The following is a 27,867-nucleotide window of genomic DNA, read 5'->3' as shown; positions in this document are numbered from 1 at the left end:
GCAGACACGAAAGATAACTTAAGAAATTCTTTTTATTCTAGTAAAAAACTTTTTACAACACAAATAACTTCAAGTTCAATTTAATTATCTCAGAGGTTTGAGAGCATCACATGGTAGATACTGCCAAGCTTTAGGCATATCTACCAACAAGACACTTTTAAGGTGCTCTCAGTGTGCTGCACTTGCGGATGTCACTTCTTGTTTTTTTCTAAAACCCAATCAATGACCTGTAAATAAGCAACAGAAAAGCAATTAAAAATAGAAATACCTATATAAAGCAAACACTTGTATTGCATCCTAAAGTTCGAGAATATATATTAGTGATGCCTAATCTTTTCGGCATCGAGTGCTGAAAGCATGGGTGGCATCCCGCATCCTGAGTACTTGAGAGACCGCCTCCTGCCAATTACCTCCCTACGACCTATTATATCACACAGATTAGGCCTCCTCCGAGTTCCATCTGCCAGTCAGTGTCGACTGGCAACTACGCGGAGGAGAGCCTTTTCAGTAGTAGCTCCGACCCTTTGGAACGATCTCCCCGTGGAGATTCGCACCCTCACCACCGTCCAGACCTTCCGCACAGCCCTCAAGGCCTGGCTATCCCATCAGGCCTGGGGATAAAGATTCTAATCCGTCCCCACCCGAATGATGAATGAATGTTGTGTTCTATTTTTACTTATGTAATGTCTCATGTCTTGTCTTGTATTCCCCTCCCCATAAATTGTAAGCCGCCCTGAGTCCCCTTAGGGAAAAGGGCGGCCTATAAATAATAAACAAACAAACAAACAAACACCCGTGATCTCCCCATGTGCACTCCATCCCCTGTGCATGGAGCCATGACCCACCCGCACACATTCTTCCTCGCACATGCATGCACATCTCCCACATGCACCTCGTTCCCTGCACATGCGCGGCAGACCCTAAAACCAGCTGGCTCATGGAGATGCGTGCAGCAAAGCTGAGCTGGGGCTCACGTCTTGCGTGCCCACAGGAGGCTCTGCATGCCACCTGTGGCATGCGTGCCATAGGTTCGCCATCACGGATATATTAGATATTGAAACACTTCTTCCTAATTAGGGGCCTTTCCTAAGGGAAAACCATGTAACCCAGGGGTGTCAATCTTGTGTTGCCACGGCAGTATCATGTGACATATCACAACTCCCCCCCCCTTTGCTAAAGGGCGTGGCCAGCGAATGACGCATCCAGGCCGCAGGCCGCGAGTTTGACAGTGTAAATATGCAAGTCTTCTGCTAGGCAATGAACGAGGACTGTAGCAACACTCAAGATATATCCCACAAATCATCATTGAAGGGATAAGTCAGCCCTCTTTCAGATTCAACCAGCATAGGGCAGTCGACATCAGCTAACCTAATTCATAAAGCCAAACTTTGATAAAAGATGGAAGCCGATTCTCAGGAGCAAGTTACTTGTGACGCAGACACAGAAAACCATTACTTTACCTGCTGAACATTGCCGTTAGCAGCTTTCTTCATTTCCTCCAGCAGACCTCGAGATGTTTTCAAATCCTAAATATGAAATACATTTACTTTCAACACACGCTGGCTTATTAATGAAAACCTTTTAAGATGGCAAGAAAGAATGATGGTCTTATTTAGTAACACTACTTTTGTTACATTTTCAATAGTAAATAGCGATCCAGGCGTCTTAATTTAGAAATTCTGCGGATGGACAAGAAAAACCATTTATCATTGTAGTTGAGTCTTGTCAGCCAGGTTTCCTTACCAATTTTTGTTTGTGTCATAATCTATTTAGTTCCCCTTTATCAGGGGTCACCTTGATGTTGGGCCACAGCCTGTTTGGGACCAGGCTGTGAAAGTGGTGTGTGTGTGTGTGTGTGTGTGCGTGTGTGCAAAGCTGCATTTGTGAAAATGGCATGAGTGCGAAACCATCTCCCCTCCCTCTCTGCTGCCTCCACTGGTCCGCCGAGCCGGAAAGGCTGGAGACCACTACCCTATATTGTTAGGTAATACAATTCCCAAATGTTTACATTCAACCATAAAGTCATATGAGAAGCCATGGTGGGACATACTTGTATAAAATCAGAGGAGTTCCTAACTTAAATATACAGCAAGAGGATAGGAGCCACATCAGGAGAAACTGTTCTGGGAATATTTTAAAAGCTTTTCCATTAGCAGTAGAGGTAAATGGATGGAGTTGTTCGGATTATGGGAAGGCAGCAGCTTGGTTGAAAAAGAAAATTCTGTGTTCCCAGTGACCACAAGATGGCAATGGTCTGCTATGAATAGTGGAACTCTTCCCGCAAAAGAATTCAAAATACTTTCTGCAAGGTAGCCTGAAGTAGAGATTGAAGCTGGCGTTGTATAATTCATACAGAATAGAACTTAATTAGCAGCAGACAGAAAGAAGATCACAATCCTAATGAAAATTTCTCACTAGGTTACCTATTTTGACCAAGGCAAATTTTTACAGATGCAGCCTCACAGACGCCCAAGGACCCCCCCTAAGGGACAAATATTCTCATATATTACATATAAAATGGGAGTTACTGCATTCTACCACCTAGCAAGGCAGTCCCTTCCAAATTTTCTGAATTTTTGCATATTTTTGTCACTGAATGTTATCATCAGAGCTTCACTGGGCTCCTACAAACGGAGCGAGCTCCTGTTACTTATCCCAGCTTCTGCCAACCTAGCAGTTCGAAAGCAGGTAAAAATGCAAGTAGAAAAATAAGGACCACCTTGGTGGGAAAGTAATAGCATTCTGTGTTCCTTCAGTGTTTAGTCATGCCGGCCACATGAGCTAATAGGCGTCAGGAACAGTTGTGCAGTTACAGGAGGTAATTGCACTCAGCTGGTGGTCATTAGGCTCCTCTCCAGACTATAAAAAGACTGCTTGTGCACACGCCCCTCTTGCAGAAGTCAATGCAGGAATTAATGTCGGAGAACATTATTGTGAGCTTGGTAGGCTGGATTGCTGCCAAGCCTTATCTGTGCTGGATTACTGCCCAAGCTTGTCTGTGCCGGTTTGCTGCCAAGGAGCTGTCTGTCTGTTAATTAAATGCTGTAACTTATCTTTGGCTCGGAGTGTGTGTTGGTGTGGGACGAGGGGGGTCAGAACAGTTGATATGAATTTGCATATCACCCGTTAGGTCAAGGGTGGCCAGCAATGAGCTGTAGACTTCAGCTCCCAGAATTGAATCCTGGCTGGCTCAGGAATTCTGGGAACTGAAGTCCACAGCTCATAAAAGGATCATAGATGCCCACCCCAGTTAGAGGAAAACAAGGACTAAATTTTTTATCCCTTTAAACCATCCGACAAAAAACTATTATTTCACCGTTTGATCATCTGGTCTTTTGCACATGGAAAGAGAGAACAATTGAGTACCTTTAAGTAACACTTGGATATTTCAAATAAACGTTGACTGCATGCTGTGAAGCACTCGTGGTCCCTTGCAACACCGTGCTTCTCAAGAGTACTTGTGACGACGTCCTTCAGCATCTTGGGAAGAAAAAATAAATGGGTCTATTTTAATTTCAAGGGCCAGCACCATCAGGCTTCATCTCAACAGATCAAAGGCACCAGTTACTGTAACCATGTAATCAGCAGTGGGTTTCACATTTTATTACCACCGGTTCACCTCGTGCGTGCCCGCTCACTTCGCACATGTGCTTTGCTCGCGCACGCGCCTTCTGCGCATGCACCCAGCCTCAAAAACATGCCCAAATAGGATGGCATAGAGCCGAAGTGGTTGGGCAGGCCCACGAGCGATTTCCGCTATCGTCTGAATACCAGCTCTACATGTAATGTAATCTAGAGAAGTAAAACTCTAGGTTGAAAGCTGCAGATCATCCTCTTGAGCTGCCAACAGGCCACAGAAGGCCTTTTGGGGTCTGTAATGATGTCATCATGAAAATCCAGCAGGGAGAAAAGAATTATTTACCCGTGTATGCTTCTGAGATCTCGATTCTTTTCCGGGATTCGGTGTCGCTGATTCCTTATTAGTGTTCTGGCTTGCTGAGTTGCTCCTGGAAGTTTCTTTGTTCACCACCCAGTTCTGAGAAGATGTGACAGCCGCAGAGGGCAGAGGGGTTGAAGTCTTCAAGCACTTCTTTGGGACAACGGTGGCTTGGTGACTCCTGCTAATTCTGCTCGACTGGGACAAGACAGAATCTGTGCTTTCAGATTGCAGTAATCTGAAACAAGAGTAACGTTGTTGCTTTTTTAACCGAAATGTATTTATGCTGGCTTGGATTTATTTTGAAAATATCGCAGTATTGACATCTATCAGAATTATCAGCCTGAAAGCAAAATTAGCCATCAGATCATTGTCTACCGTCAGAGATCACATTAAATAGATTTTCTCCATGACCAGCTGTCCCTAATCTGATCTCCAGATGTAAATATAACTATTTTGAGATATGATGCAAATAACTTACCGTATTTTTTGGATTATAAGAGGCACCTCACTATAATACACAACTAAATTTAGAAGATGAAAACAACAACAAAAAAAGTTTTTGGCCTCTGCATGGCACATTCTCAGCCCTTTTGGGGAGCCTTTTTTCTGCCCTTTTCCAGCCTTTTTTCTACCCATTTTTGAGACCCTTTCACCCGTTTTTCAGGCTTTTTTCAGCCTGTTTTTGAGACTTTTTGGGCCCATTTTCAGGCTTTTTTCAGCCCGTTTTGAAGCTTACTTTGGCCTGTTTTTGAGTCTTTTTCAGCCTGTTTTTTTAGGCTTTTCCCAGTCTATTTTTGAGGCTGTTTTCAGGCTGTTGTTGAGGCTTTTTTCGGGCCATTTTTCCCCCAAGAAATGGTAAAAAAAAGCTGAAAAATTGGGCTGAAAAAAGCTCTGAAAACGGGCCGAAAAAAGGCCCGAAAACAGGGCATGCAGAGGCCAAAAAATGGCAGGCATGTGGGCGGGGCTTCGGCAATATTCAGCTTATAAGCCTCACAGACATTTTCACTCCCTTTTGGGAGACAAAAAGGTGTGTCTTATAGTCCAAAAAATACGATAAATGGAATCACTCTTGAGCAAGTTACCTTCAGCTATCACTATGCAATGTCCTATAGCAGGGGGTCCCCAACCTTTGGGCCGCGGTACACTAGTGGATCATGAGGGATTTGCACCTTGGCCGTGGAAACAGCCAGCGAGAGCATATATCATTTGCATGAGCAACGGGCAAGCGTGTGCAGCTACGGTTGACTCCGCCTTAAATCCTTCTGAGGTAGGTAAAATGAGGCCTCAAATTGTTGGGGGCAAGATGCTGACTCTGTAAACCGCTTAGAGGGGTCTTTAAAGCATTGTGAAGCGGTATATAAGTCTAATTGCTATTGCTATTTGTGGGAGCGGTAAGCACATAGGCACGCTGCTCACAGAAATGGAACTGTGTGCATGTGTGTGCTTGCCGGCCACTCGAAACAGACCCCTGCTGCCGTAGTCATCTTTTTGTTTCTCAGTTTGCCACACAGTATTGGGGGGGGGAGGGGAAGAAGTTTGGAATGCCAGACCAGACAATAACACCAGATCGTCCCATGGGAACCAAGGTCATCTCAAGAAGTGCTGACCAGAGACTGGAAGGAGTTACGCGGGAAATGCCAGAACACCTAATTGGACAATGTGACCTGTGACAAGGAGGAAGGGGAACATCTATTCTTTAACTGTACGAAAACCTGCGAGAAATAATTAGAGTTGGTTTTGCTTTCACACGGGCCGAAATGAAATAAAGCTGTTCTTAACGGGATCTGATCCGTCTCAATTTGCTGGCTTGGTTGGGTGTCATCCGTGGGAACCTCCACATAGGGATTAAGAAAGTGCCACTTACTTCAATATAAAACATGTTACACTGCAGGTTATAAGAGCTGGGGGAAAACGGTAGGAAAGAAGAAAAACACTGCATAACAGCCACACAAAACAGTGATCAAACAAAGAAAGAAATATTTATTTTTACACCATGTATTATTATTACCTTTTGTTGGAACAAAAGCTCTCTACATCTTTCGATCTTCGTTTTAGCTTCGATGTCTCCATTTGCAGTTCTCTTTGTGACGATTCTCCGTCAGGGACACTTCCAGGCTCAGACAAAACCGCTGGGGATGGCAGGGGACTCAAAACACAGGGCACAGGGCAAGATTCCTTTGTGCAGGTGGTCTGAGTTTCAAAACGGATAAGCCGAGACTGAAGTTCAGCAAACTCCCCATCTCTTTCCAAAGCTCTTCGATTGTCAAGGCAGTACCTAAGAGTCATCATTAAAAACAGGGTTGGAACAGCATTGCAGAATGTCTAAGGCTGCTTCCGACATAAAGAGAAACTTTATGCCTTTCTTGCCATAAGAGAATATCTTCCTTGCTTCTCTTACTCAAATCCCTGTGGAACATGACAAACATTCATTCTTGGCCGTATTTGAGATTCCTCGCTGCAATGGACAGCAAACCTAGGGTTGACTCCGGGTGCTTCTCTCTGCTAACAGCGGCCAAGCTAAGTGCCTGAAGGACCCCATCCCATCACTAATTCATATTAGTGGTCCACGGGATTTAAAATTATGAACTTAGTGGTCCCTGAGATCCGAACGATTGGTGACCCCTGCTCTAACGCATTCAAAAGCGTTTGGAAGGGTAAAAAAGGTGGTTTGAGGGTGAGCTTCCTTCTGCCTCTCAAAAATGTCTTGCTTATTTATTTAGAAGTTAGAAAGAGGAAGGGACCTGCCAAGGTTTATTCTTCCCACTTCTGTTATGACATTGAAAAGCATGATGTTCAAATCCTATCAGGTCAACTGCTCCACTTTCTGCTGAAAACTTTGTCAGAACATATTTTGCATTTATGAAAGCATGCATTTATAGTTTATAGTTTTATTGATTTGTATGCCACCCACTCCCAAAGGACTCCGGGCAGTTTACAATAAAACAAGGGAGGGGGAATAATACACAAACAACATTAAAATATACAACAATCACAATCTCCTGGGGGCTGGATATATCGAGAGCCCTCCGGCCTGCTGGAGTAGCCAGGACTTAACAGCTTTGCGGAAGGCCGGGAGGGTAGTAAGGGTCTGGATCTCCACGGGGAGATCGTTCCAGAGGGCTGGCGCTGCAACAGAGAAGGCTCTCCCCCGTGGAGTCGCCAGCCGACATTGGCTGGCAGATGGAATCCGGAGGAGACCTAACCTGTGAGATCTAATCGGTCTATGGGAGGTAATCGGCAGGAGGCGGTCTCTCAGGTACCCAGGCATTTGAAACATTATGCTTGGTTTCAAGCATTAAATATCCAAATGTGAAAATAACTGGTAGATAAACCTATTGTTGTTTAAGTTTCAATATTTTCTTAAACTTGGTTTGTGTTTCATCAAAAAGCACAACAAAGAATGTTCTTTCTGCGCCAACTCAGAAAACACAAGAGGAATAGTTGAATCTGTCATCTGCGCCTCCATAGCTGTCTGGTTTGGCTCTGCAACCCAACAAGGCAGACACAGACTTCATAGAATAATTAGAACTGCAGAAAAAACAATGGCTACCAACTTGCTTTCCGTATACAAACTCCTCGCATCCTGGACATAAATTGTTTCTGCACACCAGAACAACTAGACACAAGAACAGTTTTTCCCAAACGCCATCACTCTGCTAAACAAATAATTCCCTCAACACTATCAAACTATTTACTAAGTCTGCGTTACTATTCCTATTAATCTTCTCATCGTTCCTATCACCCATCTCCCCCCCTGTATGACTGTAACTCTGTTGCTTATATCCTTACGATTTATATTGATTGTTTTCTAATGTGATTTGATTGCTTATTTGTACCCTATGACTATCATTAAGTGTTGTACCTTGTGATTTGTGACGAATGTATCTTGTCTTTTTATGTACACTGAGAGCATATGCGCCAAAGACAAATTCCTTGTGTGTCCATTCACACTTGGCCAATAAAGAATTCTATTCTATTCTATTCCTATTTCTATTCTATTCTGCTGAATGAGTGGGCTCAGAAAATAATTCACTGTAAAGGAAACTTACTCCAGGCCATGGTAATGGCAGCCAGCAGCTTTTTCAAACGGTAAAGCTCTCAGTTTTCGAGGTGTCAGTTCAGGTGTCAAAAAAACGCTGTCACTGAAAAAAAGACATAGAGGTTTTCACGTGAAACCAGTTATTGCTCTTCTATAGGCAAAAAACAAACATGTTAACAACAGGAATAGGAACAATCAGACACACACACTCTCTCTCTCTTTGCCATTGTAATTATAATAATCAAATACAACATTCGATATAGAGTATGTTTGATGATTGATCCATTGGTAGAATACCAGGCTTGGAGGAATTTGCATGCATGGAGTGTGGTGGCATGAACAATGATTTTTGTTCAAGATGCTTCAACCAAAGTCCCGCTGAGGATGTAGAATCAAGTAGCAAAATTCTGTTTGTCTTGGTAGAGTATTGTGTTGCTTTCTAAAAGTTCAGTTTATACACATGCTGTCACTGGTTAATCAAAACAAGATAACTTGGCTGACATTCCAGAAACGGCATTCATTACCCATTCACAGAAAAAGATCTGGCTTCAATCAGATAGTATGAATGATGTCCTCCACCACCACCCCATTCCCAATCTTCGAGATTAGTTCCTAAAAGTAATTGTACTTTTCCATAATGTGCATTTGCAAACTCTGATTAGCTTTAATCCTGTGAGCAGATGGCCTGAAATTCTGTTGTGAATGAAGGAGGAAACACTATTAGTTGTGAGCAATAACATGACAAGAAATCTGCATGATGGAGGGAGGAAGAAAAGGAAGATGATGGAGGGAGGGAGGGAAAGAGGAAGGAAAGAAGGAAGGGAGATGATAGGGAGAGAGGGAGGGAAGGAAAGAGGAAGAAAAAGAAAGAGTGAGTGAGTGAGTGAGTGAGTGAGTGAGTGAGTGAGTAAGGAAGAAAGGAAGGAAGGCCCCATCCCATTTCCAATGCTCTAAACCAGGTTTAAGAATTCTCTGAAGGAATCCTTTCTTATCAGTCTTCATTATGACCTAATCAAGCTTACGCCTATATTTTAGTGGGGGTTCAAATGTTTCTGTTATAATGCAGGGTAAAACAAAGCTCATTTTAATAAGTCAGTCTGAAAATCTCATCTGCAATGGTACTGCTGCTATATCCTTTCCGAGCAACACAGAAAGTCGGAGTTTGCAGGTGACGCTTAGACTTCAAATACAGATATTAGAACCAGTACCTGTTCAATTATTTGAGGTGCTTCAAAAGACCACGCCGTTCGAAAATGATGCGCTTACAAGATCAGTATCGACGCCTGAATGCTGCCAGCAGAAATTACGTTCCAACAGGAGAACTAGAACTTGTAGCTACTTAAGATTCTCAACTGAGTCAACTGCAGGGTTGCATGTTCAAGACAAGGATTTTACTCTACCTTTTTGGAATGTGTAAGGGCTGCAGCTCTCCAACAGGCAAGCCTTCTGCAGTGAAGTACTTAAGCACTGAAGTACTTACATCAAGTAAGGCGGAGTCCTTCTGGCCATTTTTAAGGCCCAGCAGCTGTTCAGAAACTCTAAAAGGAAAATCAAACCGATGAGCGGAAAGCTACGTTCACACAACAGCTACACACTAACGCATAGGCGTAAATGCTTAATGTTACCTTGTTCTTTGCTTAATCTTCTCAGAATTTTCCAAGTTCTGTAGAACGTTTCTTTCCGGCCACTTCAAAGGATTTGTATCTTTTAGCTTTGGTTCTGAGAATGGTTGGGACAGTGGGCGAGGGGAAGGGCAAGAAGGCAAGGCAAGCATTTAATCCACTGCAAAATCTTCATCTTCTATTTTAATTTCAACACAGCTAAGAAAGTGCTAGCTTTCCATTCGGTGTAATTAAAAGTTCTGCGGACCAAAATTTGAAATTTCTATCCAGCTTCAATGAAATAATTTACAAATCTCTTACTTTTGGCAACAACTCGAAGACCTATTGTTCACTTACTATTAACACCAAGTATGATTAGCTTCAATTATATTTTGTGATAGCAACAAAAACGAACAGGGAAAACAGATGAGACCATTGTAAAGAGACCCAAATCATGCCTTGTTATTCTTTTTACAATCTTCGTTCTCACCATAGTGGTCGGGAATAAGGGTAGTCCTCAACTTACGACCACAATTGAGCCCAACATTACTGTTGTTAAATGAGTCATTTGTTAAGTGAGTTTTGCCCCATTTTACGACCTTTCTTGCCATGGTTGTTAAGTGAATAACTGCAGTTGATCAGTTAGTAACCCCGTTGTTAAGGTGAATCTGGCTTCCCCATTGAGTTTGCTTGCCAGAAGGTTGCAAAACGGAATCACATGAACCTGGGAATGGCCATAAATATGAACCAGTTACCAAACATCTGAATTTTGATCATGTGACCGTGGGGATGCAGCAAAGGTCATTACTGCGAAAAACAGTCATAAGTCATTTTTCAGTGTCATTGTAACTTTGAACCGTCACTAAATGAACTGTTGCAAGTTGAGGAGTAATCTTATCCACTAATACCTTGACCATATCACCTGCTACAAAAATGTTGTCATCCCAAGTCCTCCATTCATCAATCTCAAAGTTCAAACACCTCCCATTTCTCTACGTGACATTCTGCATTGTGAATGCTCATTTATTAAAACAGTCTAACTTACAGGCAATGTATTTATCCTAATTATTCTAATTAAGTAACAAAATGATGTCCCAAAGGTGCTTTTTCAAGAGACAACTGGACTTTCTGAAGAAGCTTCTTGGATGAGAAGCAAAACAACTTCAAAGAAAAACCAGAAAGTCCAGTTGCCTCTTGAAAAAACACCTTTGGATGACTGAGAATCTCCAGGGACATTTAACAAAATGATGCCTACCATCAATTGCTTCTTCATCTCTAGTTTTAATAATTGCTCCTGGATAAACAGTACTTGGATGGCTAACCTTCCATAATTCAAAAAAACGTTCCCTGGTGTAGGTTAATAGATATTTCAGTTCATTCTTAAAAGCCACAGGTAGATGCCCAGCAAACGTTTGTCTCTCTGAAAAATAGAAGACAAGGAATTGAAGGGGTCACGGATATGATGTTAATAACCCAGGATGTATAATAATGCTAATTCACTGAATTGAATTATTGCATCATGCTGTTATCAAGTAAAAAATAAGGCAATAAAAACATAATCCCTTTATAAGCTTATGGAGAAATGCTTCAGCAATTTGCTATGCATACATAAGCCTCGAGACAAAGTTCAAAAGAAATCCATTCATTTATTAGGATCAACATTTTGGCATGTTCTTCTGCAGAGCCAAAACTGACTTCCGCTTAATTGCATTTGAACTTTACCCCTGTATGCCCTCCCTTCTGTCTGTGTCATAAATCACATCCACCAACAAGGTGCTGCAACAGGCTATGAACATGCGCATTTCACACGCCAGCTGTAGGAATATGAGACCTGACTCTGGCCAAAGGTAGGCATGGAATTCTCCTCCCTTTTCCTATGTCAAAGATAGTAGTCATGGAAACACTGTACAAGTTGATACATAGCCCCTAAAAAGAAAGCCCATTTTTATTTTCAAATAGTACCCTTTACAAATTAAGATACACCGATGGATATATTTTTAATGATGTATTTTCCAGCCATTATTCTGTGGGTAAATATTCCATTACTTACTCAGGCAATGATTCAAAATCTGTGTTTGGAACTGAGACAGTTTCTTCTCTCTTTGTAAAATCTGTTCACCATAAAAATGCGGGAAAACTTTGAGAAACTTTTCAAAGAAACCTGTGTTGATAAGAGAAGTGGGAAGTGATCAAATTACATCAAATCCTAAAATTGAGCCAAATAAATGACTTGAGAGAACAAATACTGGACTATGATCACAGAAATCAGATTAAAGGCAACCTCTACTCACAGAACGTCATTGGGTGTCTACATTTTCTTGAGGAGAAGCAAGAAGTAGATAGTACTCAACTTACAACTGGTCACTCAGCAGCAGTTATGACAGACCTAAAAGGTACTTAATGACCTTTGTCTATGGAGATTCTCAGTCATCCAGGTCATGGTTGTTCCAAAGGTGCTTTTTCGAGAGGCAACAGGACTTTCTGGTTTTTTTCCGAAGACTTTTCACTTCTCATTCTAGAAGCTTCTTCAGCTTCTAGAATTTATTATTATAAATTGGAGCAATACCTAAAGGGCTACCTCACTATTTGGAAATTTTAAATTTATCAGACTTGAACATTCTGATTCTACAAAAAACCACCCTACTTGGAACAGCTTATATACTCCGACATTACCTTAACAGTTCCTAGGTCCTTGGTTAGGACTCCAGCTGTTGAGCTACCAACCAGCCCCAAAGGCTGTGAATCTCACCAAAGATTAACCACATATAATAATATTAATAATAATTTGCATGTATGCAGAGCTGGAAAAAGTCCTTGGACAGCCAATGCTAGTCAACATCAATAATATCAAGCTAGATGGACCTATATAGTCTTCTTATGTTTTCAAAGCAAGCAGGCAAGTGTGTTTCTCTATATAAGTTGTAAATAAACTAAAAAGGAGAGGTGATCCAGAAAAAAAAAAGCTCTCCAAGCCTAGTAAACTCTTAGTGAAGATCTAGAATGGAGACTTAAATTCTTGGAGAAGAAAGTAAAAGAAGTCTAACCTATGTCCGGGCAGTCCAGTCAATAGTGAATCAAGATTTATCTTAATGTGAAATAAGGCTCTTGAGAACAAAATTCTATTTGCGTTTTGATATTTGGTTAAAGAATATGATTCATATTCAAATTCATGATCAATGTGTTTAATTCACAGATCTGATTAGTTTTCTGGAGGCTCATTTCAAATAATTGAACATTTGTGCCTCTTAGTTCAACCACCAAATGCATACCTGCTTCTGTTTCTTCTTCTGCTGTCCTCAGCTTTCCTATACTTTCTGCAAGAGTGACAGAGCCATTGATCTGATTGGCTGAATAGATTATTGTTGCTTTACAACCTCCAGAGCCGTTGCCTTGCACCAAGAAATAATAATTGCACGTTTCTCCTTTAAGTTCAACTTCTGGAACTAAAAAGAAATACATCTTAACCTTTATAAAAATTCATAAACACATACCAAAAAACCTAGATTAAATCAACATGCATGCTAAATTTTAGTAATAAGTTATCTAAAGTCCAAGCTATCTATCTATCTATCTATCTATCTATCTATCTATCTATCTATCTATCTATCTATCATCTATCTATCTATCTATCTATCTATCTATACTGTTTTCCAACCCAAGAGAAAGCAGAGACCCAAACTTTCCATTTTCTCTGCTGACCATAGCAGAAGGCAGAGGTCGTCAGTCGATGTCTTTCTTAATCAGTTTTTTGTAGCATCCAAGCATTCTTTATCTTTTTATCAATTTACTAAAACAGGGGGAAACAGCAGAATGTGGAGACAATACAACTTTACTTACTGCCGAGACCTTTGTGTTTTTCAGCTATACATTCCTTCCATTTTTTTGTACTCAGTTGGCTGGGTACAGGATTCAGCATGCTGCTTATACTGCAAGGCAGTACAAATAAAGCTCCTACCTGCAGATTAAACACATGTAGACTTGATTATAAATAAATCTTCTGAGATACTGATATACGAAATGTCTCATGTATAAGCAGAGTCTACTCTGAGGGAGATAGTTAAGAGATATGATGGATGGATGAATGGATGATGATGGATGATAGATAGATGGATGGATGGATGGATGGATGGATGGATGGATGGATGGATGGATGGATGGATGGATGGATGGATGGTTAGGTGGACAGATGGGCGGACAGACCGATAGACAGACAGATAGACAGATGATAGATACAGATAGATAGATAGATGATAGATGGATGGATGGATGGATGGATGGATGGATGGATGGATGGATGGATGGATGGATGGATGGATAGATAGATAGATAGATAGATAGATAGATAGATAGATAGATAGATAGATAGATAGATAGATAGATAGATAGATAGATTATAGAGATAGATAGATGGATAGAAAGATGGATGAATGGATGGACAGATGGACAGACAGACAAAATGTCTATGGAGATTCTCAGTCATCCAGGTCATGGTTATCCCATAGATGCTTTTTCAAGAGGCAACTGGACATTCTGGTTTTTCCATTCCCCACCATCCCCAACGACCAGATGACTGCAAGGAATATAAATCCTTCCATTCTCCACCATCCAGTCAGAGAAGAAGCAGCTTCTTGGATGAGAAGCGAAACATCTTCAAGGAAAAACAAAAGTCCAGTTGCCTTTTGAAAAGGCACCTTTGGGACAGACAGACCGACAGACAGAGACCAACCAGCCTCCTCTAAAGCTGACTGTACATCCGATGATGTCAGCCCAACTAGATGGACCACATTAGGAAACTAACTCCATAGGAAGACTAGAACTCTGCTTCATTGAAATAGGTTGTAATAACAGAATCTTCCAAGCTAATTTTGCTAGATTATCTTCCCCCAATAAATCAGGGAAGTCTTTTTTCAAAGCTGTTTACAAATATTATCTTGTTTCTCTGGATTTTAGAAAAAAAATGTTTCAGCCGCTGACACAAAAAATATCCTCGGGAACCGTAACCAAGAAAGATGTGGGCTCCAACTCTACATTTCCTCAAATCCTAATTTGTAAAGGTTGGTGGCTTGGAATGGGGGTGGGGGGAAGGAGGGGATAGTTTTTTGGGAGGGGCAGGCACATGCAAATACCCATTGCGAGTGCGAGTGCAGCCATGAACACCCATGACAACGCTCAGGTGAGCAGGACCACAAGGGCCAGGAACAACGCTCGCACAAGGGGGGCCACGAGGACCCACGGTGACTCTCATGCGAATGGGCTGCCAATCCCCCAGCGAGTGAGACAGCAAATGCCCACAACGCTTGCGTCGACGCTCATGCAAATGGGGCTGTGCGTATGCGCACATGCGTACTTACCAGCCAACTACTCATGCAGCCCAGGTGGCCAATAGCCCACAGCTGCATAGTGGGCCGTGGCGCACAGGTTGGGGACCCCTGTTCTACAAGACTCCAAAACAGCTATTGTGAAACTGGTTGTTTTAATTTAAGTCAATATAGTCAGCTAAATCAGATTCACCTTAAAAGCAAGAATTCTTTTAGGGAATATACATTAATTTTAACTCACTTTCATTCTGCAAAAAGTGAATGTTAATAAAAAAAGCCACCATCTACCTTTCCACGTAGAGAAGAAAGTTGATCCCACAAGAGTAGAGACTTCTTCTCAGCATCCGGTCCAGACAAAGACCTAGACAAAGTTTAGGAATCACGCCCCTCACAGCTACGGTGTGCAAGAGTCAATAAAGGTAGTCCTCAACATACGACCACAATTGAGCCCAAAATTGAGACCTGTTTTAAGGGAGGTTTGCCCCAACTTGAGCCCCCCCACCTCCTCATGTGCCCCCCCCCACATGTGTGCATGCTCCCCAACATTAAGGGGGTGTTCCTGAAGCCTGGGGAGGGGAAAAAAGGCCACCCCTTGCCCTCCTCCGGAAGGCGGAAATGGATCGTTTCCAAACTTCCAGTTGGCCTGTTGGACCTGTTTTTCGTCCTCTCTAGGCTCCGGAGGCTTTCCTGAAGCCTGGGGAGGGCAAAAACGGCCTCCACTGGCCCTCCAGAAGGCTGAAAATCATCCAGCCGGCGAGCACATGCGCACCGGAGCTTAGGTCTGGAGTGCTTTCACAGCTATAGGGTTTCCTGCTTGAGCAGGGGGTTGGATTAGAAAACTTCCAAGGTCTCTTCCAACTCTGATATTGTTATTCTATATTACTATTCAATTTTGCAAAGGTCCAGGAGCGTACAGCACTATGTACTCTGAGAATCAACCCATTGGATTCAGGAGAAGTGCCTTCCACATTTATAGAATGAATGATTGCCTCTATAAAATTCAAAGCAATGTTAGCAATCATTGTACCATTCATTAAAACTGTCATTCGTGACAGTGCATATCTATGAGAGCACTTAGTTTACTTGCTCTAAAGATTTCCTGTTTCTGACATTCATTCCCAGTCTCCAGGGGCGTGAAACAACTCCTAAATCAAACCAAATGACATCTGTTATAAAAGGATACAGCTCAAAATGGAGGTTTGACACCAAACATGCTGGCAGGTGAGTCAACAGCACCATCTGTACAAATTTCAAAGCAGGTCCGTAATAATGGAACACCTGGAAGAACATTAAAAGGTCATTTGGATTGTGGATTCCAGCACAAACTGTTAAGATTAAGAACATCTGTAGATAGGAGCTTTCTAATTTTTCCTTTCCCTTTGCACACCCCCATAAATTTCAAAAGTGAGAGATCCAACAGAGGTGATAAAACATGACACAATGAAGCAAAATCGATGACGACAAAATAAAAAAAAAATGAACTGGGTTTAATTGGACAAAACAAAATTAATGCAATGCGTTCACGACCACCACCAGCATCCATGACCTCCCCCCGCCCCTTTGCCCATTTTTGGCTTCCGTGTTGGTGCAGGAGGCCTTCCAGCCCCCCCCCCCCTATTTTGGGTCTGGAAAATTTCCTGCACAAACCTGGAAGCCAAAACCAGGTGGGGACGCCGTGCAAGGCCCAAAATGCAATGCAAGCGCCGCCCCCCGCACATGCGCTCCGTGCATATCCCCCACATGCACCCTGGCCTCCCGTGCAAAGACCAGTTGGCCGACAGGAGGCACACGCACATGCATAGTGGAGCCGGGCTAAGGCAATGGCTGGTGTGACAGCACCTGTGGCACATGTGCCATAGGTTCGCCATCCCATTTCTATACCCCTGCCAGGCTGGTTATCAGATGAGGCTTCAGGAGTGAAGGATCTCACCAAAGTGGCTGAGAAGCAATTGCAGAGAAGGGGCCCTATTGCTCCCAGCTATGTTCTGCAGAAAGCCAAAAAAAAAAAAATGCTTTCATTTCCCTGGCAGACAGAAACATCTGTCATCTGAAGCCAGCAAGCTAGAAATTCCACATTCCTACAGAAATAAAATTTAGAGCAGCGTTCTTCCCTTTTAAAAGTTCACTTGGTCATATCAAACAGCCTGTCTGTTCCTATGTGTTCAAATTCAGTTTCCTTAAAACTGAAATCTGATATGGGTTTTTCCCCTGAATATCCTGGTAACAAAACAAACAAAATTGAAGATTATTTTATCTATACCAAGAGTGTTCCACAAGTTCTAAGTGTGCATGTCAAGTATGCCACTCTATTTCAAAAGACTTGGGAAATGCAAAAATAATAATAATGTTGTGTTTTTTTAGTTGAAATTCTCTTCTTTTTCCTTGAATTGAAGTTACTCCTGGAGAACAAGGGAGCTAGATTTCCAAAACAGGCTAACGCACCATGAAATGGATTTTTAATTTCTATGCCTCTAGGCACATGCATTTTACCTACTTAGCCATAAAAAAGCTAGATTTTAAAATATTTACTTTTCTGGGTGAATATTGTTTCCAAGTTTTTTTTAAAAAAATAGTCTATTTTATGGCACACTTGAGCATAGATCTATCTGATTTCTACAATGCTAAGAATTGCAATTCAGAAAGACCAAACAGATTAATTACCTCTGCACAATGAACATTGGGATTCTTCGACTGTTTATTTTCATCAGCAGCAGAGAAAGTATTTAAGCAGACGGGGCTGAATGACCTTCCAGATGCAGAGCCTTTTATACAAAAATCTGGAAATGTGATTTCAGATCCAAACTGAAGAGAATAAAAAGCAAAGGATAACTATAAAGTTTTTAAATATTACTCCCCACACACATTTTAAAGATGTCTGTTAAATGGTGAAAAGAGTAAGGTTCTACATTTAGGCATGAAAAAACAAATTGCACAGGTACAGTATAGGTGGTAGCTTGCTCAATAGTAGTAACTGTTAGAGGGATCTTGGAGTCCTAGTAGACAACCATTTAAATAGGAGCCAGCAGTGTGCAGCAGCTACCAAAAAAGCCAACACAGTTCTAGGCTACATAAACAGAGGGATAGAATCAAGATCACGTGAAGTGTTAATACTACTTTATAATGCCTTGATAAGGCCACACTTGGAATACAGCATTGTTTTGGTCGCCACGATGTAGAAAAGATGTGGAGACTCTGCAAAGAGTGCAGAGAAGAGCAACAAAGATGATTAGGGGACTGGAGGCTAAAACATATGAAGAACAGTTGCAGGAACTGGGTATGTCTACTTTAATAGAAAGAAGGACTAGGGGAGACATAATAGCAGTCTTCCAATATCTCAGGGGCTGCCACAAAGAAGTGGAAGTCAAACTATTCTCCAAGGCACCTGAGAGTAGAACAAGAAGCAATGGGTGGAAACTAATCAAGGAGAGAAGCAATTTAGAACTGAGGAGAAATTTCCTGAAAGTTAGAACAATTAATCAGTGGAACAGCTTGCCTCCAGAAGTTATGAATGCCCCAACACTGCAAGTCTTTAAGATGATGTTGGATAGCCATTTGTCTGAAACGGTATAGGGTTTCCTGCCTAGGCAGGGGGTTGGACTAGAAGACCTCCAAGGTCCCTTCCAACTCTGCTATTGTATATAAAATGACTATTTAAGATGACTATTATATAAAATGAGACATTACAATGCAGACAGTGGAATTTGAAAGCATAGTATTTATGGGTCAAGAAATACCTATTTAAAATATTAGCAACATTTTTAAAGCTAACACAATCGTTTTCTCCCGTAGGTTTTGAAGTACCGTATTTTTTGGAGTATAACACACATTTCCCCCCCCCCCAAAAGAGGTTGAAGACTTGGGTGCGTCTTATACTCTGAATGTATCCCTGCCCACCTGCCAGCCCCCACACTTTGATCTCTGTGCGCTCTCTTCCTGACAGCAGAGATCGCCACAGACAATGGTTTGCGTTTTGGGGCTCCACACCTCGCATTTTGAGCCTCCAAACACTCTATTTGAGACCCATTCAAGGCTGCTGGGATAACCAGAGCACATCACTACTGATCACAGACTCTGCGTGCCGCATTTTCAGGCGGCGATCAAAGTGTTTGGAGGATGAAAACTTGAGGCACGGAGCCCAAAATGGCAACCCAGAACATCTGCTGCCTTTTCTTACCTCTTCCGCGCTTTGCCTACTTTACTAATTGCAGCTCCCTGAGATGATCAGCTGTGCTTTAAAAGCTGCTTTTCGGCCCCAACAAGGCTGAAAATAATGCTTGCGCATGCTCGCTCACAACCAGCAAACTAATGTGCTGAAGCTATGCTGAAGGACGCTAGCCAGATGAATAGCTGGTAGGCAGAAATCTTTTTTTCCTATTTCCCTCCCCAAAAACTAAGGTGCGCCTTATACTCCAGAGTGTCTTATACTCCAAAAAGTATGGTACATTGACCCCAATAATTCCGATATCCCCCAAAACAGGTAAGATAGAACACATGATTTCTAAAACCATTTCCTTTCTCTTTTGTCACAATATTCTAATCCGAAGCCAGCATATATTTTTAACTCTTCCTTTATCTCTTTCTTTCCAGCCTTTCATCCATGTTGGAATCGACAGAATAGCTCGACAGTAGGATGGACAGCATATACACTTAATAAATGAATAAAAATCTCAGGGTTGCTTTTTTCAGATCTGCAAACTGTGCTGCCTCCTTCCCCCTTCCTCAAAAAAACCCTATAAACAAGTAATTCATATTACAAAATTATTCCGTTCATGAAAGAGATTCTTATCCAATGCCGTTATTTATTAAGCCTCTTCGATCTTAAGAATCCTTTTATTAAGAGAAAGTGATCTTTACTTCAATCTCTGGAGTTTTTAACTTTTCCCACTGGCTGCAGGAGTGAGAAGATGGACAAAAAGTGGTTTCTCTCAAGAGTCCCATGACCAAAGATCATTTGATTTGATTTATTGCATTTGATTTATTGCATTTCTATGCCGCCCTATTACCGGATTCCATTTGATAGGAAGCTCCTGGCAAATGTTTCTTTAACTAGAAGCCAAGCCTGAGATTATAGCGACATGAAGTTCTCTAATACCCCACATGAAAATGATAATAACAGATGGATAAATATTTCCATGCATAAATCCAGCGCCCATTTTTCAGCCATTTAATATGGCACTATTCCTCCAAGAAAACTTCAAACCAATACCTTTTGTTCCCAGATTTGAATCTTTCCTCTCCACAGTTCCCTTGAATCAATACTGTCTTTGAAGTTTTCAAGAGCTAAGATGTCAGCAGAAAGATAGTCTGCAAATCTTTGCCAAGTACTGTAAAAAGAAAACGTGTGTACAGATTTAACTAAAATCTTGGTAACTTTCCAGGTTAATGCTTCATATAATTTTCAGTAGACTAAATATGATCCCACAGTGTTACAAAAAGCTATGGAATGTCATTTATCATTTTGTAAAGTATTTAGATCTTAATCTAAATGTTATCTATATTTACTCTGTTAAAGGTTTGTATTTCACTTTTCTTCAAGGCAGCTTGCAACTCCCTTCTCCATGCAGACTAGGGGCCTGGCAGAAGAGATGGGTAACTAGCCCCAAAGTTATCCATGAACCTCAACAATTTAGCACACCAAAAGGTGACTATGCTGGTATTGAGAGATGACAGCATCATAACTTTGAATCCGGGATGCAAGTATCTTTCTTGAGGTCTGCCATAACTCTGAACAGTCACTGACTGGTCATAAGTTACGGATTACCTGTACTCCTAAAATGACATCAGCAATCCTCCCTTTCTCAATTATCTTATTTGAAGAATTTAAATACTACTCACCTGTTGCTTTTGTCTGCTACAACAGTGATCTTTGCTGCATGCCATTCTCTTAGGTGTTTTAGAGCGCCAATGACAGGTAAGCAGTCTTTTAACTGAGGGGCATCTATTTCTGAGGACTGGAGAATAACATCAACCATTGCTTTTCCTGCAGAAGTAAATATCATAAATAAAGACAGACATTTCAATCTGCTTTTTTGTAGGAGCAGAAAACTGAACATTGGACTTCTTTGTTTTTTTAACCCTATCAGATTGAATTGGCTGGGCAGATGCTATGGGAGATAGGTGTTCCCTCAAATAACCAGGCCTTAAGCATGTAATGAATCATACCCTGAAGCCAACTTGCAATCAGTATGGCTTGTAAACAGTGTTCTGACATGGATATACTAAACTATGTTCTTTACTGCTCATCTTGGATCAGAAACCTCTGGGTGGTTTTTAAGGGCAGTTCCACAATTCAACAACAATTCATATACCGTATTTTTCAGAGTATTAGACGCACCTTTTCCCCCCTAAAATTTTGGTGTGTATTATACACCAAATACAGCCATTTTTGACCTCCCGAAGCCCCGCCTCCGTATCCCATTTTTGCAAAAAACAGGTGGTTTTTTGCAAAAATGGAGGCATTTATGCCTTCCCACATCTCCCAGAAGCACTCTGCAGGCTTCAGCAGGGCTGGGGGAAGGGAAAATTCCGGGGGGGGGGGTGGTTTTGCAAACAATGGGCCATTTTTATATATTTTTTTGCAATAACTGAGGTGTTTTTGCCTTCTCCCATCCCCCAGCGCTCTGCAGGCTTCAGCAGGGCTAGGGGAAGAGAAAATGCCTGGGTTTTTTTTTTTTTGCAAAAAATGAGCCTTTTCCACCTGTTTTTCGTAAAAACAGGGGTGTTTTTGCCTTCCCCCAGCACTGCTGAAGCCTGTAGTGTGTTCCTGGGGGTCAGGGAGGACAAAAACTTTTTTTTTTCTTACCTCTTTGAAATCTTGGTGCGTCTTATACACTGGTGCGTCTTATAGTCCGAAAAAATATAGTACATAGAGCCAATGATATATAATAGCTAAGATGTTGGATTAGAAATTGGGAGGTCAAGTTCTTGTCGTCCCTTAGGCATGGAAGCTGGCTGGGTGATTTTGGGCCAGTCCCTCACTTTCAGCTCAATCCATCTCACAGAGTTGTGGTTGTAGAGAGCATAGAAGAACATTAGGTATATATATTGCCACTGAGTTGACTATAAAATCAGCATAAAAATCAAACAAAGTCAATAGAAAAAAATATTTGTAGCTCAGGGTTGAACTGCAGGATCAGTTCACTGGTACACTCTGAGCTTGGTTGTTTTCATGCAGGTGTTTGATTACCAAATTACATAACATTATCAGTGCTTGGGACCTAGCACTGATATTATCTAGTTTGGTAATGAAACATCTGCAAGAAAACATCCAAGCTCAGAAAGCATCCCACATAGACAAAAGCCTTTCTTTTAATGCTAAGTACATCACTGCCTTTGGTACAGTGTGTGTTTTATTCCTTTATATTGTTTTAAGAAAACTTGCATGCTATTAAATAATTTATCCTAGCAAGGGCATACTTCCAAATTTCCACTATATAATTCAATACAATAGCAGAGTTGGAAGGGACCTTGGAGATCTTCTAGTCCAACCCCTGCCTAGGCAGGAAACCCTATACAGTTTCAGACAAATGGCTATCCAACATCTTCTTAAAGACTTCCAGTGTTGGGGCATTCACAACTTCCGGAGGCAAGCTGTTCCACTGATTAATTGTTCCAACTGTCAGGAAATTTCTCCTCAGTTCTAAGTTGCTTCTCTCCTTGATTAGTTTCCACCCATTGCTTCTTGTTCTACCTTCAGGTGCCGACTCTCTCTTCTTTGTGGCAACCCCTGAGATATTGGAAGACTGCTATCATGTCTCCCCTAGTCCTTCTTTTCATTAAACTAGACATACCCAGTTCCTGCAACCGTTCTTCATGTTTTAGCCTCCAGTCCCCTAATCATATTTGTTGCTCTTCTCTGCACTCTTTCTAGAGTCTCCACATCTTTTCTACATCGTGGTGACCAAAACTGAATGCAGTATTCCAAGTGTGGCCTTATCAAGGCATTATAAATTGGTATTAACACTTCACGTGATCTTGATTCTATCCCTCTCTTTATGCAGCCTAGAACTGTGTTGGCTTTTTTGGCAGCTGCTGCACACTGCTGGCTCATATTTAAATGGTTGTCCACTAGGACTCCAAGATCCCTCTCACAGTTACTACTATTGAGCAAACTACCACCTATACTATACCTGTGCATTTCGTTTTTCTTGCCTAAATGTATTCATAATAGTCTGTGAGGTATCATTTTGTACCATGATATTTACCAGAGTATTGTTACAAACAGAAGACAGACTAACTGCCTCAAAGGCATTTTGAGAAGCAAAATGAGTTTGTCACAAAAATAGTGTGTTTCCAAAATGGTCACATTACCAGGAGCAGGAAGTTTATCAGCTAAAAGATGTATGCTCTCCGCAGATTCTTCATATAGACTGAAAAATAAGAATGAATTTTTTTTTAAAAGCCTCTCATTCAGGAATATGCTTCAAAACATTTAGTGCTTTACTCAATCAAAGTATCAGATTTATGAAGCACTGTATTTGTCTATAGAAAATGATTTTTTTTATTTCAAATGAAAAACTTGCCATCAAAGTTTGGTTAATGAATTTATCAGAATCAACAATTTCTTGCTAAATCAGCTATCCTACTGCTACTCCTAGTTAGAATATTTACTTTCCTCTATGCATTCAAAGACCATTCCAAAGTTCAGAAACTGTATTCTCAGGTATATTTTCTAACATATTAGATCCAACAGATCCATATACACCATGGATCAACTTACTCAATGAGTGATACAGATTCCCAGTTATTGTCGTCTTCATCAACATTTTGATCGCCAAGATATTCTTCAATATTTCTTCGAATAGAGCTTTTGCTTTGATCTGTCTCTTCATCAAAACTGATGTCCTCCCAGTCAGTACTAGAAAACTATTCAATTAAAATAAAATACTATAAGGAATGGACAAGTTAGAACTAATGTTTGGGGTAATTAAATGCTTCCAGTGACTCACCTGGGAAAACCCACATATTGACTGAATTGCAAAATACCATTCTTTCATATATGGAATCCCAGTAAGAGAACATGCTAAAAGGAGAAGTAATATACAAGTTACAACGAATTTTAGAAAATTAAAATAGAAGCCTCGCTTTCTTCATGAAAATGTATTAAAAGAAGTGTCATGATTGCAACAGCTCTTAAGAATTAAAATAACATGCAAGAAACGAATGCAATCCTTTCTCTAATTTTTTTAAAATTCTAGCAGTAAAATCAAAGTGTTATTTCAGATAAATCCAGTAATTAATTGTACTTTCTTTCCTCCCCATCACACATGAAAATGTTAGCTGGTTATACATTTCTGTCAGTTTGATTTCCCCCCCCCCAAAAAAAAAATTGTATTGTGTGCTGCAGATACAATTGCCTGCGTTGTAGTGAGAAAGCTAGTAGTTCTATTTATTAAACCGTCTGCAATGAAGGTAGTCCAGATTCCCAGGATGGAGAGGGTGAATTCCAGAGGAGCAAGAGACAACTAAGTTCAGATAATTTGCAGAAGCGGAAAAAGGGTGAAGACGGCTTCCTCCATAATAATTCTCAGAGTATGCTTTATGCAAGTTTGCTTTAATTTGGCAAGATTGATGTCAGGCTTCAAAAACCAAGAAACTTTATAATTCTTCCAAACAGATTTCTTTATTGTTCCTCATCTCTGCTTTTTAGAGAAAACAATGAGATATTTCAGCAAGTTGAAAAACAGCAAAGTTTTACAGTTTTTCACTCTCTCTGTGTCCTCAACAGTTTCAGTTCAGCTACTGTGCCAGGCAAAATGTAGTTTGCTGCAGAAGAGATTCTCTTACCTGGGAAAGTTTCAAATCTTGCCTTTAGAGAGGGATTGCAATTTTGTTTTAGCAAGTCATAAATATTTTCAGCTGTCAAACCTGGAAAACATAATTGAGCTTATTGAAAAATCATGAAAACAAGGCTATGCAGCTTATTTGGGAACACCACTGGCAACCCTAATGAATAGGTAAAAATAATTTAGTTTAAAACATATTGTGTTTTTTGTTACCTGTGTTTGTATAGAAGCTGGCTTTCAATGCAAACTGGGGAGAAGAACCCCTGATCTCCTAACTATCAAATAATTAATCCTGTCAACATTTGGAGGGGGAGGACTATTTGACGTTCTATAGGCAACACAAATCATTATTCCAAACATCCCTCCATCATTACCCACTGGTGACTAATATAGAAGTACCCAAGGATACTTTTTAAAAGATTTTTTTTTATTTTCCTTTGCTCAGTGCAAGATTATACACTCCCCCCCCCCCATTTTTATGGTTAAAGTGGGGATAACCATGGCATTTTGGTAACTGCAATAATCCAAGACATCTATAGGAAGGCAACCTAGTGGGAAGGCCACCATAAATTCCTATTATATAATTATTTTGAGAGAGAGGATGGAGAGGAGGATACTAATAACAGACAGACTGTGTGTGCGTGCGTGCGTGCGTGTGTACATACATACATACATACGTACATTTAGTGTCACAACCCCTGGTATGCCCAAATATGGGAGGAAGCAGACTGCTCCCATTCTCTGTCTATCGGCTCGTCACAAGAGACCATCACGACAGAAACCCAATATTTTTACTGTTGCCTTTGTTACAAATGTGTTGTATTTGTGCTGATAAATAAAGGGAGACTAGTATAGATCTATTTCAAGCTATTTAGCTCTCATCAGCTAACCATACCCTTACTGTGATTTGAACCTGTGGTGTATTACATATTAAGCAGTTGTGTTAACCACTAAGCCACAAGGTTCTCCTCCTTATCAGCTGAGCCAGGGAAGTAGGTATGTATTTAGTGTCATATATATGTACATACACATACACATACATTTACACAAACATGCCCTGTTTTCCCCAAAATAGGACCTCCCCAAATAATAAGCCCAATCAGGCTTTTGAGCGCATGCGCTAAAATAAGCCCTCCCTAAAAATACTGCAACACAGCAGCAGCCATGAGGTGACCATGCTCGCTGCCTCCTGCACCTCAAAAATAATAAGACCTTCCAGAAAATAAGGCCAAGCGCTTATATTGGAGTCAAAAGAAAATAAGGCCCCGTCTTATTTTCGGGAAAACACAGCAAATAAAGGTAAAGGTTTCTGACGTATGTGCTAGTCGTTCCTTACTCTAGGGGGCGGTGCGCGTCCCCCGTTTGAAAGCCGAACAGCCAGAGTTGTCCAAAGACATCTCTGTGGTCATGTGGCCAGCATGACTAAACGCCAAAGGCTCAGAGAACACTGTTACCTTCCCACCAAAGGTGATTCCTATTTTTCTACTTGCATTTTTTACATGCTTTTGAACTGCTAGTTGACAGAAGCTGGGATAAGTAACGGGAGCTCAATCCATTACGCGGCGTTAGGGATTCGAGCTGCTGAACTGCCAACCTTTCCGATCAACAAGCTCGGTGTCTTAGCCACTGAGCCACTGCGTCCCTATAATTAATTAATTAATTATAATTAATGCATGCATGCATACATGTATGTTTAATCTTTATACATATATGTATAAAGATGTATAATCTTTATACATATATGTATAATCTTTATTGTCATTGTACTTAAATACAAATATATATATATACATACACACACACACACACACACAGACACATATATCAGAAAACATACACATATATACATACACACACAAATCCAAATATATACATACATACACACATATTACATACAGAGAGATAGAGGGGGGGGGAGACAGAATTGTAATTATATAAATATAAATTCCTAGGAATCGAAGAGGAGAAGGACAGAGGCTTCCCCACAAACCGCACAGTCTCAGCTAGGTGGCAGCACTAGAACCATCCTCTCCAAAAATGAAGCGGTTCTCGGATGGGAGACCACCAGGAGATCTGAGTCTAGGCAGGCAGAGCAAAACCCCGAGGAGGACAACGTTAATCAACTCGTTCCCACTCCCAAAAAAGCCACGGCCGTGTCCCGGATAAGAATGAAGGAGAGAGCCCCCACCCCCTCAGCGCAAGAATTTTCCCCCCGAAACGGCACCTGAAAAGCCTCCGGGACCCGTCTGGCTCCGCCGGAGCTGCCAGCTGACGAAGAGCAGATAGCGGTCCATGATTGACGCCGCCGTCTCGGTTAAACCTCCCGCGCCTCCCCGACGAGACTTCCCGCCTCGGCTGACTCGCCCTTTCCGCTTCTCAGACAGGTTGCCGCTCTGGCCTCTCGTCTCTGTGACCCAGGCGGCCCGCCGCTTCCGCTCGCGCTGTGGAAGCCATGGCGAGCTTCACCAAGTCCGCGCAGGTACGGGTGACCTTGTGTCCGGCCGCCTCGGGGATGGCGGGGGGGGGGATTCTTTCTCGGGGAGGGTAGGCTCTCTAGGAAGAAGAAGCCATAAAAGGATTGGAAAGGCCGGGTGGACAGGCCAGCCGGCTTCGGAGGCTTCCTCCGCGGTGTGATGTTGGATGTTCTCCCCTTAAGAATCGTCCTGGAGACTTTGGGCCTGTCGTTGAAGGGTCTAGTCAAGAGTAAAGGCTGGATGGATGGTTTCTAGACACGTGAAGAGTCCGGAGGATATTTCTAGGTGGGCTTAAAACCATGTTTTCTTAGCCTTAGTCGCTTTTAAGAGGAGTGGACTCCAACTCCCAGGACTCCCCCATTTAACATGGCTGGCTAAGGGATTCTGGGAGTTGAAGTCCGCCTCTCTTAAAAGCGGCGGTTGAGAAACGCTGCCTTAAAGTAATGGATCCCCGCAGCTGGACTCTGATTTTGTAGCTGGAATAAATTGGCTCACGACTTTGGAAGCAACCAATAAATAAATAATAATAATGAAGACCAACCAATGGGTGTGTGTGTGTTGGGAGAGGTTTGTTAGTCCTTTTAGGGGTTGCCCGAGCATTGTTGTTCTTGCTGCAGAGTCCAGAGTCATTGGGAGACAGACAGCATATAAATGTATTTTTTTATTATAAACTTGTATTCATTAATTTCATTAATGATTCATTAATTTTC

At 41.5% G+C, this 27,867-nt stretch overlaps 2 protein-coding genes across 2 annotated transcripts in view; one reads left to right on the top strand and one right to left on the bottom strand.

Annotated features, from left to right (window-relative positions):
• Window positions 1-93: 93 nt before the first annotated feature.
• MTBP (MDM2 binding protein) lies at window positions 94-27,006 on the bottom strand. Its single transcript, XM_032222446.1, has 22 exons — window positions 26,908-27,006; window positions 24,685-24,765; window positions 23,847-23,920; window positions 23,618-23,763; window positions 23,209-23,267; window positions 20,734-20,878; window positions 20,105-20,222; window positions 17,560-17,700; window positions 16,082-16,176; window positions 15,187-15,259; window positions 13,418-13,535; window positions 12,850-13,023; window positions 11,631-11,741; window positions 10,836-11,000; window positions 9,605-9,698; window positions 9,380-9,517; window positions 7,990-8,082; window positions 5,949-6,215; window positions 3,923-4,175; window positions 3,367-3,480; window positions 1,461-1,526; window positions 94-227 (listed from the first exon to the last, which is right to left on the bottom strand). The coding sequence occupies exons 1-22, from the start codon at window positions 26,975-26,977 to the stop codon at window positions 192-194; spliced, it is 2,631 nt and encodes an 876-aa protein (XP_032078337.1). The 5' UTR covers window positions 26,978-27,006; the 3' UTR covers window positions 94-191.
• Window positions 27,007-27,067: 61 nt separating this feature from the next.
• MRPL13 (mitochondrial ribosomal protein L13) overlaps window positions 27,068-27,867 on the top strand; it is a 24,379-nt gene continuing 23,579 nt past the window's right edge. The window contains exon 1 of the mRNA XM_032223276.1: window positions 27,068-27,162. Coding sequence (XP_032079167.1) covers window positions 27,136-27,162 — 27 coding nt within the window. The 5' untranslated portion in view covers window positions 27,068-27,135. The remainder of the gene's footprint in view (window positions 27,163-27,867) is intronic.

The sequence above is a fragment of the Thamnophis elegans genome, chromosome 8 (assembly GCF_009769535.1).
Source record: "Thamnophis elegans isolate rThaEle1 chromosome 8, rThaEle1.pri, whole genome shotgun sequence".
NCBI classification, from domain to species: domain Eukaryota; kingdom Metazoa; phylum Chordata; class Lepidosauria; order Squamata; family Colubridae; genus Thamnophis; species Thamnophis elegans.
The sequence above is the reverse complement of the archived record's forward strand: the minus strand, read 5'-3'. Positions and strand labels throughout refer to the sequence as shown.

Coding starts and splice junctions, on each gene's coding strand:
- MTBP (XM_032222446.1), bottom strand. CDS start 26,977: ATGGACCGCTATCTGCTCTTCGTCAGCTGGCAGCTCCGGCGGAGCCAG. Junction 24,766..26,907: donor GGGTCCCGGAGGCTTTTCAG/GTGCCGTTTCGG, acceptor TATGTTTTCCAG/GTTTGACAGCTGAAAATATT. Junction 16,177..17,559: donor CCAATGTTCATTGTGCAGAG/GTAATTAATCTG, acceptor ATGTTCTTCCAG/GTGTTCCATTATTACGGACC.